The following is a 17,859-nucleotide window of genomic DNA, read 5'->3' on the forward strand; positions in this document are numbered from 1 at the left end:
AGTATCTGAAACGTGCATAATCTGAAATGTGCTCAGATGTGAGTCAGTCAAAATGTATTGAGAGTTTTGAACATTCTACTCTTTTCGGTAGAGAGGAAGAAACAGGTGTAGGCTGGTTTGCTTTTTGAAATACAGTACAGTGTATTTCATCCTCTGTGACTATGGTTATAGAGATTCATATATTCATGATACACATTTTGGTCTAGTGCCCAAACTTAATTTGTGTGGCATTTAGGCTGCATTTTCTTTGGTTACTTAACTTGGTACTATATGACCCACTGCATTTGTGGGACTTTCTGAATAATTGTGAACAGGATTGGTCTGCCAGACATATATTACCGTTAAGGAGTTGTCATTTACTTGATGTAAGAATTGATACAAAGATTTGAATACTTCTTTATTAGAGAAATGTTGTGGTTTTTTTAACTTCATGAAAGTGCTAAATGTTTTCAGTTAGGCCATCAAGTATTTATAATTATTTGCATGTGCGGTAAGACACATAGAACTCTTTGCATATCATTAAACTGACCAAAGTGGTAAAAATAAAAATCCCACATGATTATTTTTACATCCTTTTGCTTGAGATCACTATGCTCACCGTCACCTATTCCAGGTTGGTTGTACCAGTAGAGATTCTTAGTCTTTGTAGGATGGATATCACATTTTCTTCCATCATCTTATTCACCAGAAGCATCTTGAAAGGCTTCTGAATTAAACCTCAGCTTCTTTTGCACTCTGGTACAGCTGCATTGAACTTGTAAGGATGCAGGGAAATGAAGTTAGGTAGAGTATAGACATTGCTATGTTTGCACTCACAGCTGATCTTGAAGCCATATGTCAAGGAACAACTATTTAAGCGGTGGATTCATGGCTGTAGCCAGGAGTTTTGTTGGGGGGGCAGGAGTTTCTTGGGGGGGGCAGAACCTCAGATTTGTATTGATTTTGAATGATTTAGGGGGGCAGCTGCCTCCCTGCCCTCCCTTGGCTATGCCTATGGGTGGATTGGATGGGGTTTTTTTAAATTCAATTTTCATATGTATTTGTCTCTTGAAAAGGTCTTCAGAATTTGCTTGTTAATTCTCTTGTCTTATGCGCTACTTGAAAAGCCACAGTCTAAGAATATAATATGCATTATTTTGTGATATCTTTCAAAGTGATTGCACTCATTAGTTTTGTGAAAGCTATTTTTTCTGCACTGCTCCCCCCCCCTCCATCACATCCCCATGATGTTTATTGGCCTGTTTCACCTCTTGGAAAATATACAGAAAGAACTGCTAGAGAGCTGAGGAACAGAGGGATGAGAACAAAGGCTGATTCACACAACTCTTTCCAGGTAGATAGAGACTGCTTGAGTGGATCATTCAACCTGACCTGCATGAAGAGGTGGCTTTCTGATGTCACTTGTTCAGTTTGCCCATCCATACATGGTGATGCAAGGTAAAGGTGTATAAGCCTTATTGAGTGCTGATGAGTGAATGCCAGTTGCTACTAGACAATTTCACCATACAGGTTGAATACCATCATATACATTTAGGTGTGCATTGAGTTGCAGTGGCATTGCCAATTTGTTTTCTAGGGAAAGCTTCAAACCTTAACTCCTGCATGATAGGTGAATTTCCCATTGCTGCATCAAAGGGGCTACCTATGTTAGTCTATTGTAGCAAAAAACCTACAAGGAATACTGTGACACTTTAAAGTATATGTCAGATTTATTTTAAAGTTTTGAATGTTCTGCAGAACATCTGCATGTGCTTTACATCCCTATGCTGGAAGAAGCTTCACTTGCTGGATTTCTGCTTCTCATACAGCTGTGAAAGGCAAAGAGCCCTGTCAGAGAAAAAAAGTTGGCAATAAATTGTACAAATTGTCCCAAAGTGACAATCTGAGAAGATGGCTTCACCATCTTTCTTGTAGACTGTGAAAATGGAAGAGAATGGATATATTCAATAGAAAGATAACGTATCAACATATTTTGTCAAAGGTTGCAGGACAAGAGAGTGGGTATCTTTAATCCTGAATGTGGACAGATCCTGCAGCTGTAGAAAAGAGTGGTGGAAATGATCAGTGTGCTGGCGCAACTCTCCTATAAGGAAGGGTTGCAAGCTTTGGGTTTTTTTAGTTTAGTTTGGATGATGATGACTAAAATTCCTTCCAGCAGCACCTTGAAGACCAAACTTTAAGGTGCTGCTGGAAGGAATTATTTTATTTTATTTTGTTTCGACTACGTCAGACCAACACGGCTACCTACCTGTAAGGTGTATACAGTGCTGTTTTTCTAGAAAAAGGTTCCAGAACTTACAATGAACTCTTCCTCGTTCTCTTAAGATGGCAATGGCACCCACCTGAGAGGTGCCGGAACTGAGTTCTGGCTGGAAAAAGCCCTGTTGAAATCCCTTCTCAAAACCCACCTTTTCCATGAAGCTTTTGGCATACTTCCCAGAATGCCCATGTCCTGTAACTACCGTAAGTCTCATCACATGCAGCTGAAGCAACTGCATACTCCTTCACGCTCTTCTGTTGAGTTCTCTGTGTTGAATTTTCGATTGTGAGCTCCTTGTGGCGGGGACCTGCTCTCATACTTTGCAAAGCACCATATGCATTGCTGGCACCAAACAAACAAACAATATGAACACCATTGTTTTTATAGGCGAGCATGTCATGGTTGTATATAGGGTAAAGTGGAAACCATGTCATTGTGTTAGGACCTGAGGGGTGCAATTTTGTACCATGCAGTTGTGATATCCTGGACAGAGGGGTGATCATCTCAAGAAGGGGTTTCACTTATTTGGGGTCGGGAGCAGGGCCAGCCTGCCCATGAGGCAAGGTGAAGTGACTGCCTTAGGTGTCAGGATCCCACCAGAGCAGCAGTTCCTGATGTCAAACCTTCTTACCCCCTTGTTCCTGGTGCATATCTTCCCTTCTTAGCTGATGGGTAACTATTTGGGGGTCTATGTCAGGTGCCAAAATGTCTTTGGCTAGTCTGGGGCGGGAGGAGTATTGTTTGTTTAAAAACTGTTTGAAGGAATATATCAGGCATCCCCAAACTTTGGCCTCCAGATGTTTTGGACTACAATTCCCATCTTCCCCAATCACTGGTCCTGTTAGCTAGGGATCATGGGAGTTGTAGGCCAAAACATCTGGAGGGCCGCAGTTTGGGGATCCCTGGTATATATGATAAGATTGGCTGGAGGTGTCTGAATTTGCGTCTCCCTAGTGGCTTGATTGTTTTGAACTGAAAGCCAAATTAAAACTAGGAAAGTCAATAGAGTTTGGTGACCTCATGGATGAAAAGCATGAAAGAAAAACAGAATGAGGGCGGGTCTGTAATGGGCTCTTATACTGACTTGTTTGCTTTTAAATCAGCATAAGGATGGAAGCCTTTGTGCAGCATTTTCTCCTTTCTGGATTTGCTTTCCCCCTTCTTCTGTGCTTAGTTCCACAAGTTTGACCTAACAGTCAATGTCTCTTTAAAACCTGCACAGTTAAACTTAAAGTAAGCAAACTTTTAAAGAAATTAGAAGTTAAGCATGTGCTTAATTCTCTTCCATTGAATGAGATTTACAAGTGCTTAACTTTAGCGGCACCGTGCCCAAATTCAAGTCCAGATTTTTATCCAATAGACCACACTTGTACTCTTGACATGTGCAAGGGAGTAAAAGACTGTTGGAATTTTAATTGACGTGGAATTACTGCGGTGGGGAAGAATCCAATACCAGAAGCTAGTGGGAATTGAATATCCTGCCTGGGAATCTTTCCTGCAAGGTTACCAAGGTTTTCCAAATCAGTTTGACTGTTTCCATAATACCGTAATAGTAATTCCTCCATGAGAATTATTCTTTAAATTCTCCCATGAAGGGAAATGTTATGTACATTTGAACTGCCCTTGAGAGAGAGAGAGATAAATACTGTACATACTGCAGTGGAGCAATTATACATATAATTATACATACAATTATACATATAAACATATATACGGTATATGTTTAATTACCTCTAAGTGGGGAAAACTGAGATACTGTAGGTTTGGTGCTGTGGTGTGCTTGCATGTAGAGGAAAATATTTTGTGTCTTGTTGGTAACTTGTCTTGTTATAATGTATCATGCACAAAACATATCTTTGTTTGTATCCAAATAATAGCATTTTCTTTATAGCGGTTTTTGGGGGTGGGTGGGGAAGGAGTGGAATCCTGAATGTTTAAAGAGAGAGAGAGTAGTAGCTTACCGTCATGTCAGTTCACGTCCATTTAATTGAGGTTGTCTTTGTATATTATGAAATACTCCAGGCGTCAGTGTTGGTGGTTGAGGGCAGCAGGAAACAGACTGGAAGATGTGAATGCAGGATAAAAAAAAGAGCCCAGCACTGAGGTCAGAAAAAGGTTTGCAGAGCGAGATTTAGATCGGCATTTCAGAATGTTATACTCTCTTTCATGTACTATTTTTAAAAGTTCAAACAGCAAAAATTGTATATAGCTCCTGTGTTCTAGGGCAAATAAAGGTAACATTTTGCAGATATTGGAAACTTCTTATAGCTTTTGCAGGGAACTTAACAATGAAATTTCAATATGGGGAGACCAGTGGAGGAAGGGCAGGGTCATGGAAGAAGGAATCGGCTATGGAAGTACAGTATATGTGTTTCTTTCTGTTACCTCTGCTTGCATGCCCTCCAACATTTATCTGATGAAAATAGGGACATCCTATTCAATGATAATAATAATAATAATAATAATAATAATAATAATAATAATATTTCTGTTTATACCCCATCCATCTGACTGGGTTGCCGCAGCCACTCTGGGTAGCTTCCAACATATATAATAAAAACATTAAACATTTAAAAAAACCTCCCAGATGGCTTAGGGGTCGGATAACTCCATGCACTCCAACATTTCTCCGATGAAACATTTATCCAATGATCATTTCTCTGATGAAAATAGGGACGTCCTAAGGAAAACCAGGACTTTCTGGGATCAGATCAGAAACTGGGATGGCTTCTGTAAATCTGGGACTGTCCCTGGAAAAGAGGGACACTTGATATCTTCAAACACGCTTTACTAGGTAGTCGGCCCCACTGAACACAGTGGAACCCCTGACCAAACTTCCATAGTTTTGTGTTGCTAGTTGGAGCCAGTGTGGTGTACTGGCGAGAGTGTTGGGCTGGTCAACCATGAAAATACCAGCGAAAGGTGCATGAATGGAATGCTGCTTAAATAATTGCAGCAAACAAAATACATAAAACCAGGGCGTTTTGAAACGCATCATCTGTCTGTTTTAAGTAGGAGGGTCCAGCTTTTCCTTACGTACTTCTAGTTCTTATGTGTATTCAGTTTGAGTGGAATTTAAGCTACTACAACAAAGCTTGTCTTGGTTGGGTATCTCAACTTTACTGGGGTTCACTGAAGATGATTGCTTGAAATTGCTCATATTTGGGTGGCTTCCCCACTATATTTAATTTCCAATGAATATTTATAGCCCCACTTCCTTGTGTGAAGAAGTACATTTCTGGCCCAGAGGTTTTAAGACACAGAAACATAATCCCTGCCCCCACGCACACAGAAACAAAAATAGTTCAAACTTTAAAACAGTGCATTTTAGCTGTTTCCCAATTTCCCAAGCTTAAAAGACAAGCCTGGAAAGCACAGAGAAACCTTCTAACCTTAAAGAAAGGATTTCTATTCTGTCACAATTTGGATAAGGAAACATGGCTTTGTCCCTGGAGCTATTTTGACGGTATCTCCTTCATCGGAGCCCTGCAGTCTAAAACCTGTCTCGCCTGAATTCCTTTTGCAGTTTTAAACGATTTAAACCTGACTCCAGCGGGGGAAGCTAAGTTAGTGCTAAAGCAGGGATGAGAAGGGGGCAGAGATTATTCCTGCACTTTGGCCACTTAGGCAAAGAGATTTGCAGGTGTCATTCACACTTCATCATGTGTGACACTTGCAAGGCTTGCTGCTAGGCTACAAGAGACTTGCTGCTGGGTAAAGGTAAAGGTAAAGGGACCCCTGACCATTAGGTCCAGTCGTGACCAACTCTGGGGTTGCGGCATTCATCTCGCATTATTGGCCGAGGGAGCCGGCGTACAGCTTCCAGGTCACGTGGCAAGCATGACAAAGCCACTTCTGGCAAACCAGAGCAGCACACGGAAACGGCGTTTATCTTCCCGCTGTAGTGGTACCTATGTATCTACTTGCACTTTGACGTGTTTTCGAACTGCTAGGCTGGCAGGAGCTGGGACCGAGCAGCGGGAGCTCACCCCATCGTGGGGATTCAAACTGCCGACCTTCTGATCAGCAAGCCCTAGGCTATGTGGTTTAACTCTGTGCTGCTGGGTAGCTCAATACAAACCATCATCTAAACCCAAAGTACTGTACCGTTTCCCCTGTCTCCTAAGCATTGCCATACTTCCTAGGGGAAGCTGGAGTCTTGCCACAGCCTCAAGTGTATCATGTGGTCCATGTATTAATATACTGCAGAGCACTATTATTCATTCTTAGGTGGTGTTGGAGTACACCTGGCTTAGTTGACTGGGGCTGCAGTCCAACGACACCGGTGGACTAAATGTTGGAGAATTCTGTTGCACAGCAGCACTTGACAACCTGGCACTTGACAACCTGGTGCCCTCCAAATGTTTTGGATGCCCATTCCCATCAGCCCCAGCAAGCACAGCACAGTGTTTTTTCTCAAAATCCCAAGAAATCATTTTTTAAATATTTGTCACTTTACACAGTGATTTACCGAGTAACACAAGGGGGGGGGGGAATAGACCCCTGCCTAGAGGAACTTACAATTTAGCAGGGCTAGAGGTGAGCAGGCAACAAAGCCGGGGAGGGGGAAGAATTTGGAAATGCAAGGTTAGCAAGGCGTTGTGGTTAATTCTGAAGTGCAGGCACTCTTTATTACAATCCCCATAGTCATGTCCCCATAGCCTGCCTTTTCTAAGACTGCAACATAAAAACGAACTTTTGACTAAAGCAGATACTGTGGCACCAATATCAAGCCAGCTCTTTTCTTTCATGGAGGTTCAGGTCAATTCTATGTCCAGGGCAGCTGTCCACCAGCTCCATCTGGTACGCAGGCTAAGACCCTACCTGCCTGCGGCCTGTCTTGCAAGAGTTTTGCATGCTCTGGTTATCTACCGCTTGGACTACTGCAATGCGCTCCACATGGGGCTACCTTTGAAGGTGACCCAGAAACTACAACTAATCCAGAATGCGGCAGCTAGACTGATGACTGGGAGTGGCCGCTGGGACTGTATAACATTGGTCCTAAAGGATCTTCACTGGCTCCCAGAACGTTTCTGAGAATGTTTCAAAGTGTTGCTGCTGACCTTTAAAGCCCTAAACGGCCTCAGCCCAGTATACCTGAAGGAATGTCTCCACACACATCGCTCAGCCCGGACACTGAGGTCCAGCTCCCATAGATATCAGGGCAGTTCGCAAGATAAAAATACAAGATGAGAAAAACAAAATGCATAATAAAAACAAGAACGAAAGCAAACCAATAACCTCTCCCCCCCCTGTCCCCCAACACATTGAAAAGGGTACCGGATGTGAATCAGCCAAAGGCCTGGTCAAAGAGAAGCACCCTGATGTTGCTCCCTCCCTCCCTCCCTCCACTCTCTTGCTCAGCAGGAGACCCCATTTGGTGCTCTAGCCAACATCACCCCGAAAGACACAAACAGAGCGGATCTTTTCTCCAGAAGACCCTTGCTTGCTTTTCTTGCAATAGCCTCTCATGAGCACCCCACCAGAGGTGGCTGGTTTCTCCAGCTTTCAGAATCCCCCCCCCCGGAATTTCAGGCGGAGAGATGAAGAGAGACTCCCCCCCCCCCCAGCCACAACTTGTCTTGTGGGTCACTTTCGAAATTCGACCGCTCTTGAACTCCTTGCCAGTTTCACACTCAGCTTTTACACACCTGCTGAAAAGCTGTGCAGGCTTATGCAGGCACCTAAGAACACATCTTTCCGTAATAGTTAACTTCTTTACTGCAAGGGTTATTTGTTTGTTTGTTTGTTTGTTTGTATTATCACGGTGAGCTACGCTGATATTTTTTTATGAATAGTGATATAGAAATATTTTTTTCCTAAATAACGACAAGCCTTTGGATTAGTCTTGTCTGTTTTTTGTTTTGCTTTTTTGCTGCGTTTGAAGGGTTTTTTGACTTGCTTAATTTACAGATTGGCATCTACCTCCGGGGTCATTCTCAATTAGCTGCTACATCAAAGCCCATGAAGCCCTAGCCCTAGGGGAAAAGGTCAAGGCTAGGTTGAGGTTGGCTGCATCAAGATCTCTGGTCTTTTTAAGAGGCCTTTGCTATGGAGCAGGCAGGATCTGTTGGAAGAGGGAGGGCGGGGAGAAAAGGCGCAGCAGCGCCTTCTCTGCACTTGGCAGAGCTGCTGCAATGTGCCGTTGGAGAGCGCCATTGAAAATATAATCATTGGGCTCTCCCCCACGTTTTTATCATCTCCTCCCGAGTCTTATCTTCCTCCCCCATGTTCCTTCTGCCACTCACTCTCAGGAAATGGTACCTATAAAAAGTTGTTTCAATGAAGCGTGGTGAGATAAGCAGCAAGGAACTCTTTTTTCAAACATCTAGGGGAGAGCGTCAATACTCGGTAGTTACAGGGAGAAAAATGACAGTACAGTGTTGTTCTTGTTGGGGGGGGGGAGGGAGGCAGAAGTGCTCTATGAAATTGTTGACCGGTGTGTTCTCTGTATCCAACGCTAAATGAAGCTCAGTTCAGCAAACTCTTTGATTTATGTCACTATAGCAAGTGCACATGATTTATATCTTGTATTTTGCTATGCATTTGCTAGTCATAGGGAGGGCCAGAAAGGAACATGGTTGTGTCTGTACTATACATTTAAAGTGTACTCTTGTACAACTTGTAACAGCTATGATTTCTCTTGGGAACTGTAGTTTGTTAAGTGTGCCAAGACTAATTAGGAGACTCCCTAACAGAGCTACAATTCCCAGCACTCTTAGCATACTACAGTTCCCAATACTCTGTTAGAGAAGGGAAGCCAAATGTCTTTTGAAAACCGTTTTGCTTAGGTCTTTACGGTATGATTTTTCTTTTTCCGTATTTATTTATTTTTTGATGAGGTTATTATGGGTCTTCTGTTGCTTTTCATATTTATACGTTGTGCTCTTCCTTGCTATATTTTTTGTTAATGTGCATATTATAGATTTGTAAATAATTAAATATATAGAAGCTGCTGGGGGAGGTCACCGGGAGATTTGGAACGTAGTGCCAGTAGCATGCTGATGATACCCATCTCTGTTTTTTTGTTATCTTAAGAATAAGGTGAGCCTTTTCAGGTGCTGGGCTGGAATGGACTTTGAGGGCCAATAAGCTGTGACTAAATCATGACAAGATGGAAGCCTTGTGGGTTGGTGGTTCTTGGAACCAGGAAGTTGGGAGGCAGCCTCTTCTGGATGGGAGCCTAGGCTCCCTGAATGAGCAGGTACATAGTCTGAGGCCACTCCTTGATCCAACACTATCTCTGGAGGCTCAAGTAGCCTCAGTGGCACAGAATGCTTTCTTTGAGCTATGGCAGCTTCGCTAGTTATTGGCCATTCCTGGAGGGAAGGAGAGAGATAGCCTTGCTGTAGCAACTCAGGCTCTGGGAATGTTATGTTTGGATGACTGTAACGTACTTTATGTGGGACTGCCCTTAAACATGGGCAGGAAACTTACATTGACTGGGGCAGCCAGCTGAGATACCGGTAACATCAGTCCTGAAGGACCTTTGCTGGCCATGTCTTTGTTTCTGGGCTGTATTTAAGGTGCTGATATTGACATATAATGCCCTAAATGACTTGGAGCCCAGGTATCCGAAAGAATTCCTCTCCTATACGCAGTGTTCAAATTTAACCAGGCGCCAGGCACATTTAATAATAATAATAATATATTATTATTATTATTTATTTATTTATTTATACCCCGCCCATCTGGCTGGGGTTCCCCAGCCACTCTGGGCGGCTTCCAACAGAAATATTAGAATACACTAATTTCTTAAAGATTAAAAGCTTCCCTAAACAGGGCTGCCTTCAGATGTCCTCGAAAAGTCTGGTAGTTGTTTTTCTTTTTGACATCTGGTGGGAGGGGGTTCCACAGGGCGGGTGCCACTACCGAGAAGGCCCTCTGCCTGGTTCCCTGTAACTTGGCTTCTCGCAACAAGGGAACCACCAGAAGGCCCCCGGCACTGGACCTCGGTGTCCGGGCAGAGCGATGGAGGTGGAGACGCTCCTTCAGGTATACTGGATCGAGGCCGTTTAGGGCTTTAAAGGTCAGCACGAACACTTTGAATTGTGCTCGGAAACGTACTGGGAGCCAATGCAAGACCGGTGTTATGTGGTTTCGGCGGCTGCTCCCAGTCACCTGTCTAGCTGCCGCATTTTTGCACCTGGGTATCGGCCACTTGCAACCAAGTGAAGATGCTTGGGTGCCAGGATGGCGCCTGACATCTCCACCATCTAGAGGTGCATGCCTGGGGATCATTGGATCTTGACTGTTTTCACACATTAGCAACACATCCTGTAGAATTCTATCTGTTAGATCTTCACTGCGCAACCAGAGTGAATCTCAAGAACCAAAATACTTTTTCTGTGTAGCCTGAGCAGGAGCAGTGAACAACGTTATAATTAATTGTTGCAGCTTGCCTTCACTTACCCAACCACACTGCCCTGCTCACGGTTTTGAAGAATATTCTTACATTATGAATGGTCTGTGTCACCATTACGGAAAAGAGGTAGGAATAGGTCAATATATAGGTGGACTGTCCCTGGATCAAGTGACTTTTCCTCAAGTTCTTAACATAGCTCAGTGCCCCTTTTTAAAAAAAATGTTGCCTCTTTTGGATGATCAAAAAGCCACATGTTTTCGTATTCTGTCTAGGATGAATTGTGCTACTGCAATTTGCCTGCCTTTGCAGAATTGCAGTGAGAGGTCTCTTTGGGTACCACTGCCTGTGTTTATGTTTGTCTGTTTCTTCTGCAGTAAAAACCGGCTTGTGACTGTGGTGCCAAGTGATGCTCCATTCAATACCAGGAGGGCCTACACGAGCGAAGATGAAGCCTGGAAATCTTATTTGGAAAATCCCTTAACAGCAGCTACAAAGGCTATGATGAGCATCAATGGGGATGAGGACAGTGCAGCTGCTCTTGGATTACTGTACGATTATTACAAGGTAGGGAGTTCAAACAAGGGTTAATCATGGCTAAATTCAACTTGTGTTTTATTACCCTTGGTGTCCTGGGGCCAGCTTATTTGAAGAACTGCCGCCTGCATGAATCTGCTCACCCTCTATTGTGGTCATCTAAGGTGTTGTTGTCTATCTTTCGACCTATGGAAGTTTGCTTCACTGGGACACAGAACAGGGCCTTTCTGGTAGTGGCACCGAGGTTGTAAATGTCCTTCTTATGGAGGCCTGGCTAACTGCCTCTCATTAGGCATTAAGTCCAGGAGTTGCTACCCTGTGGCCCTCCAGATGTTGTTGGACCATAACTCCAACCATCCCTGACCATTGGCTTGACTGTTTGAGACCGAAGGGAGTTGAAGTTCAACAGCATTTGAAGGGACACAAGTTAGTCCACCCCTGCTTTAGATGAATAATTGAGATTTAAAAAATTCTGCCAGGGGCTTGCGTTGTGTTTATTTTTGCCCTGATGCTCTGGATGGTTTTCAGTGTCGCTTTCCTTTCATGTTTTGTTTTGGTTTTGCTGTCTTGTCATTCTTTGATTTTATTGTATTCCAAGTGTGTATTGCAAGGTGCCTCAAAAGCTGGGATATATAAATTCCTATATACATAAATAATAATAAAGTTTGGGTATGTGCTTACAACTGAAAAATATTTTTCCCCGTTTCTTTTTTGATTGAATGCCAAACTGCACATGGTGCTAAACCTGTTGTCACAGTGGCCGGAGCGGACTACTTCAGAGTAACGACGCTACGCAGCTCTGCATTTTATTCTTTTATTGGTGCTGCATATTTACAGTGCTAAAGTCATTGCTATTTACACGGAGTGATGTGATCAGTCGGTTTCAGAACCTCCTAATGGCTTTTGGCGCGTCTTTCTCCAACACAAAAGCTTTGGCAGACCCATCCTCTTTCCCCTCCTCTTTCTGCGTAGTTCTGGCGTTGGGGGGATGGGTCTCCCTCCCTTATTCGCCCCTTCCTGTCCCGCCTGGGACCCTGGCTCCTCTACCTTGCCTGAGCCTCGGACCCGACTTCCTGCTTCCCTACTGGAATCGGAACTCTCTCTGCTTTCCCCTGTGCTCGGTGATTGGCTTGAACTCAGGAGGGGAGGGACTTCGCGATATCCCCTGTCCCTCACATCCACCCCCCTCCCAAGCTCTCCTTCACCCCTCCCCAGGTCCCCCCCAGGTGTCGGTGACGACTGGAAGCCTAAGAACTCAGTGCTTTCCGAGCCCGTTGGTGTGAACACCTCCCCCCAGTCCTGCAAGCCCCCCCCTTCCGCCTGGGAGGATGGGAATCCCAAAAAGTCCGTGGCGTCAGAGCTGGTGGGGGTAAAAATGTTCTGCCAATCTGCTCCTTCCTCTGACTGGGTGGATCTCGGTGACACCCATACCTCATCCTCTGGTTCCTCAAACTCCGCTTCCCAGCGCCATGGTGAACTGCTCTCCCGTGCTTCCTCCCCCTCCCCCTCCCTTTCCATGTGCCAGGGCTTGGGTCTATGGGGAAAGAGGGCGTGAAATTCTTCTACCAGGAATTCCTCCTGTATCTGAGTGGCTGGGACCCATTCATTCTGGGACGGTGGAGCATCCTCCCATGCCATGAGGTACTCCAGTCCCCCCACCCCCCACCTTGAATCCAGGATGGCCGTGGCCTCATTGAGTTGCTCCCTGCCTTCCCTCTCCCCCCCTCCCTCAGGGGTTTGTTCGCTGTCTCGGAGCCTGCTGCTTTCCCTGTACGGCGACAGCAGCGATCTATGAAACACAGGGTGCACCCTCATGTCCTCTGGCAGTGCCAGCCTGTATGCCACCGGGTTGACCTGTTGCGTGACCGTGAAGGGGCCCAACCTTCTGGGCGCCAGCTTTTTGCATCGCCCTCTGATGGGAAGGCCCTCCGAGGACAACCACACTTTGTCCCCCACCCTAATGACCTCCCCCGGTCGCCTGTGGCGATCTGCCCCCTTCTTGTACGCTTCCTTGGCTCTCTCCAAGTGTTCTCTGAGCTGCTGGTGCACCGTCTCCAGTTCCTCTGCCCAATCCTCAGCCTGTGGGCCCTCCTCCTCCTCCTCCCCCTCCCTCTCTGGGAAAGATCTGAGGTCACGCCCGTAATTGGCCTTAAAGGGCGACACCCCTGTGGAGACGTGCACCGCATTGTTGTAGGCAAATTCTGCCAGTGGCAGGCGATCCACCCAGTCCGTTTGCCGCTGGCTGACGTAGCATCTCAGGTACTGCTGCAGAATGGCGTTGACCCTCTCCGCCTGTCCATTGGTCTGCGGGTGTCTAGCCGTTGACAAGCTGACCTCCACCTGCAGGAGGTTCATGAGCCGCCGCCAGAACCTGGAAACAAATTGGCGGCCACGATCCGAAATAACCCTTAAAGGTAATCCATGCAGTCTGAATACGTGATCCACAAACAGTTTGGCTGTCTCTTCTGCAGAGACCGCCCTGGCACACGGTATAAAGTGGCACATTTTGGACATGAGGTCCACCACCACCAACACTGCGGTCTTGCCCCTGGATGAGGGCAGGTCTGTGATGAAGTCCATGGACACTACTTCCCACGGCCTGTGCGGTGTGGCTAAGGGCTCCAGCAAACCTGCTGGTGGCGCTCTGACCACCTTTGCCCGCTGGCAGGTGTCACAGCCCCTTACATAATCCCTCACATCCTCCCGCACCCCTGGCCACCAGAAGTGTCTCATGACTAGGTGAGTGGTTTTATCCCTCCCAAAATGACCCGCCGTTGGGTTGTCGTGCATCTGCTTGAGGACCGTACGTCTGAGCTGGGTGGTGGGCAGGTACAGTGCACCCTTGTAGAAAAGCAGCCCTCTGCGTTCTGCAAAGTCTTTTGCCTGCTCCCCCCCCTCTCAGTTCTCTGAAGATGCGGTTGGCAAATTCATCCGCTGCCGTCAGTGCTGTGAGTTCTGCCTCGCTTACCACTGCTGCTCCGCAGGACCAAGCTGACGGGGGGAAGATGTGCCTGGGTGCCGGTGGCGCCTCCTCCTCCATGTACTCTGGCTTGCGGGAGAGGGCATCCGCCCTGACATTCTGCTCTCCCGGGATGTAGTGTATGGAGAAGTTGAAGTTCGAGAAGAACTCTGCCCACCGTATCTGCCGCTGGTTGAGCACCCTGGCAGTTCTCCAGAACTCCAGGTTCTTGTGGTCTGTGCACACCTGGATGGGGTGCTTGGCGCCCACCAGGAAGTGTCTCCAGTGCTGGAACGCAGCGTGGATCGCAAGAAGTTCCCGATCAAACACCGTGTAGTTTCGCTCTGGCTGGGTCAACTTCCTGGAGAAGAAGGCACAGGGTCTCCACTCTCTGTTGGCGTCCAGTTGCAACAAAATGGCGCCCACAGCTTTATCAGAAGCATCTGTCTCCACGCGTAGGGGCGCGTCCTGAACCACGTGGAACAGGTTCTGGTCTGAGGCGAACACCCTCTTGAGGCTTTCAAACGCTGCTTGCGCCTCTGGTGTCCACCTGAACTTCTGCTTGCCTCTCAGGCAGTCAGTGATGGGAGCCGTAACGCGAGAGAAGTTCTTGATGAACTTCCTGTAGAAGTTGGCGAAGCCTAGTAGGCGTTGGGCATCTTTGCGCGTCCTGGGGCTGTGCCAGTCCAGGATGGCCTGCACCTTGTCCTTGTCCATCGCCAGCCCCTTGTCTGACAGCTTGTAGCCTAGGAAGTCCACCTCCTTGGTGTGAAACTTGCACTTCTCCAGCTTCACATACAGGTGGTTCTCCTTCAGGCGCTGCAACACCTCCCTGACATCCTTCACATGCTGCACTGGGTCATCGGAGTAGATAAGGATGTCATCCAGGAAGACCAAGCATTTCCTGAAAAGGAGGGACCCCAGGACGTGGTGCATGAAGGCCTGGAAGCATGCTGAGCCCCCTTGCAACCCGAAGGGCATCACCAGATATTCAAAAGAGCCCAGAGGCGTGAACATCGTGGTTTTCCATTCATCGCCTTCCCGGATCCTGATCAAGTTGTACGCCCCCCTCAGGTCTAGCTTGGTGAAAATCTTGCCCCTGCGTGCCGCTGTCAGGAGATCATCCACTCTGGGCATGGGGAAAGCCACTGGCTCTGTTACTGAATTCAGCCGTCTAAAATCCACCACAAGACGGCGCTGTTGCGTGTCTTTCTTGTCCACCCAGAAGACTGGGCTGCCCCCTGCTGCCTTGCTTTCTCTGATGAACCCCCGCTTGAGGTTCTTGTCGATGAAAGCGCGCAGATCCTCCAGTTCCTGGTCTGACATGGCGTACAGCTTGGCTGGGGGTATAGTTGCCCCTGGCACCAGGTTGATCTGGCAGTCAAAAGGCCTGTGTGGGGGTAGGTGGTCGGACTCCGCTTCGCTGAAGACCTCCTGCAGGTCCCAGTACGGCTTGGGTATCGCCTCACCCCCTTTGACGTGCATGGTGGCCACCGTGGCTATCGGAGGCCCCTCCCCTGGTTGGTGCTGCATGCAATGTTCCAGGCAAAAGTCCGATCCAAAAGTGATGCATCTCTGGTGCCAACTGATGGAGGGGTCGTGGCGCGCCAGCCAGCTCATGCCCAAGACGATGGGGGGGTCTGAGATGGTTGTGACGTTGAATGCCAGTGTCTCTGAGTGCCTTCCCACCGTCATTCTCATGGGGGGGGTTTGATGAGTGATGGCCCCTCCCAGCAGCTCTCTGCCGTCAATGGTTGCCACGTGCAGGGGAAAATCCAGCTGCAGAAGCTGGATCTGGTGCTCTTCTGCAAAGTTTCTCGAGAAGAAGTTGGCTGAGGCACCACTGTCAATTAGGGCGAGGACCGTCAGGGGATAGCCATTTGGGAGCGTGAGCGTCACTTCTAGAACCACTCCTGCTCTGGGAGGGGTGGGCTGGCTCTGCTCCTCTCTGTGCGGGTGGGTGGGCTGGGGCTGTTGTCTGCTGACTGTGCCTGGCTGCTGCCCCTTGTCTCCTGCAGCCAGGCTTTCCCGTTTCCCTGCTGTGGTGCTGCGTCAGTGGGGGAGGGCACAACCGTTCCCGCCTTTCCTTGCCACTCCCTGCGATGTGGGCAGTCTCTGACGAGATGCTGGGGGGAGTTGCAGAGAAAGCAATTCCCGCCCCTTCCCTCCTTGCGTCTTGGCGCCGCTGGGGTTTGAAAAGCCCGCGCGCGCGCGCTATCAATCTGCATGGGTTCCTGGTCCTGACTGGCCCCAGGCGTGGCTTGAAAGGGTTGTTGGGGGAGTGGCTTCTCCTGCTACCGTGGGAACCAAGCCCGCTTTGCGCGCGTTGCTTGCTTGTCGCTCCACCGGGATTCCTGTCTCACCCCCACCGCCAGAGCCGCTTTGCTCAGCTGATCCATATTACTGGGCTTTGGACCTCTTGAGAGCTCATCCTTCACCTCCTCATGCAACCCCAAGTAGAACGCCGCTTGCATTGGGGGTGACTCGAGTTCCCACCCCAATCTGTGCACCAGCATGGTGAATTTCGCCCAATACGCGCGAACTGTCATATTTCCTTGGCGTAAATTATGAAGTTCCTCCTTAGTCTGGTCCATATGACTATCGGACGAATACATCGTTTTCAAACCTTCTAGAAATAGTTTGACATTCTTCATGCAAGGATTCTTTGTTGCGATTAACGGTCTTAGCCACTCCCTGGCTGCCCCGGTAAGGTGCTCCACAATAAACGCTACCCTGTGCTCATCATCAGGGAACTCAGCGTGGTGCAGCTCAAGAGCATACACAATCTCAGTCTCAAAGCCCTGATATTCCCTCGGGTCTCCATTGAACTTGCTTACTAGGGTCCCGGCTCTCCTTCCTGGCAGCACTTGGACTTGGGGTGCCCCTCCCGCCTTGTTTTTCTCTGCATCCAGCTTGTTTTGGAGGTCTACCGCCACCGCCCTTAATTCCTGCTCTCTTTCCTGTAGCGCTCTCACCTGTTCCGCAAGTTGTAGCCGGTCGTCCTGGACCTTCCTAGTCTCTTCTTTAGCTGCCTTCAATTCCCCCTGCGCCTGCAGCGACAGCTGCTGCAGTTCTTGCTGGGCTTGCTCCGCGATCTGCCGCCATTTCTCCGCCTCTGACACGCTCATCCCGGCAACTCCAAAGTAGCCCAAAAAGGATTAGGAGGTTGCTGTCACAGTGGCCGGAGCGGACTACTTCAGAGTAACGACGCTACGCAGCTCTGCATTTTATTCTTTTATTGGTGCTGCATATTTACAGTGCTAAAGTCATTGCTATTTACACGGAGTGATGTGATCAGTCGGTTTCAGAACCTCCTAATGGCTTTTGGCGCGTCTTTCTCCAACACAAAAGCTTTGGCAGACCCATCCTCTTTCCCCTCCTCTTTCTGCGTAGTTCTGGCGTTGGGGGGATGGGTCTCCCTCCCTTATTCGCCCCTTCCTGTCCCGCCTGGGACCCTGGCTCCTCTACCTTGCCTGAGCCTCGGACCCGACTTCCTGCTTCCCTACTGGAATCGGAACTCTCTCTGCTTTCCCCTGTGCTCGGTGATTGGCTTGAACTCAGGAGGGGAGGGACTTCGCGATATCCCCTGTCCCTCACACCTGTCTTCAATTTTTTAAAGTTTTTTTTTTTACTTTAAATACCAGACACTAGAGGGAATGGTGGGGGAAGATCAGGAGTGGGACCAAAGTGCATGGGTTTTAAGTACCCTTTCATCCTGTGCCATGGTCCCAATAATTGCCC

The 17,859-nt window shown here is 47.7% G+C and overlaps 1 protein-coding gene across 6 annotated transcripts in view; it reads left to right on the forward strand.

Moving 5' to 3' along the window:
* The window catches only part of GRHL2 (grainyhead like transcription factor 2), a 79,154-nt gene that overhangs the window by 2,042 nt on the left and 59,253 nt on the right, over window positions 1-17,859 (forward strand). For 2 of the 6 annotated variants that reach the window (XM_088675757.1, XM_088675758.1), the window contains exon 2: window positions 11,000-11,189. In XM_088675757.1, the coding sequence (XP_088531883.1) occupies window positions 11,000-11,189 (190 nt within the window). Of the gene's footprint in view, window positions 1-1,039; window positions 1,438-9,199; window positions 9,465-10,996; window positions 11,190-17,859 lie in introns of those variants that run through there. The other 4 variants (XM_088675755.1, XM_088675754.1, XM_088675759.1 and 1 more) reach the window with 4 other exon arrangements.

This window comes from Zootoca vivipara, chromosome 8, assembly GCF_965207765.1.
Source record: "Zootoca vivipara chromosome 8, rZooViv2.hap1.1, whole genome shotgun sequence".
Lineage (NCBI taxonomy): Eukaryota > Metazoa > Chordata > Lepidosauria > Squamata > Lacertidae > Zootoca > Zootoca vivipara.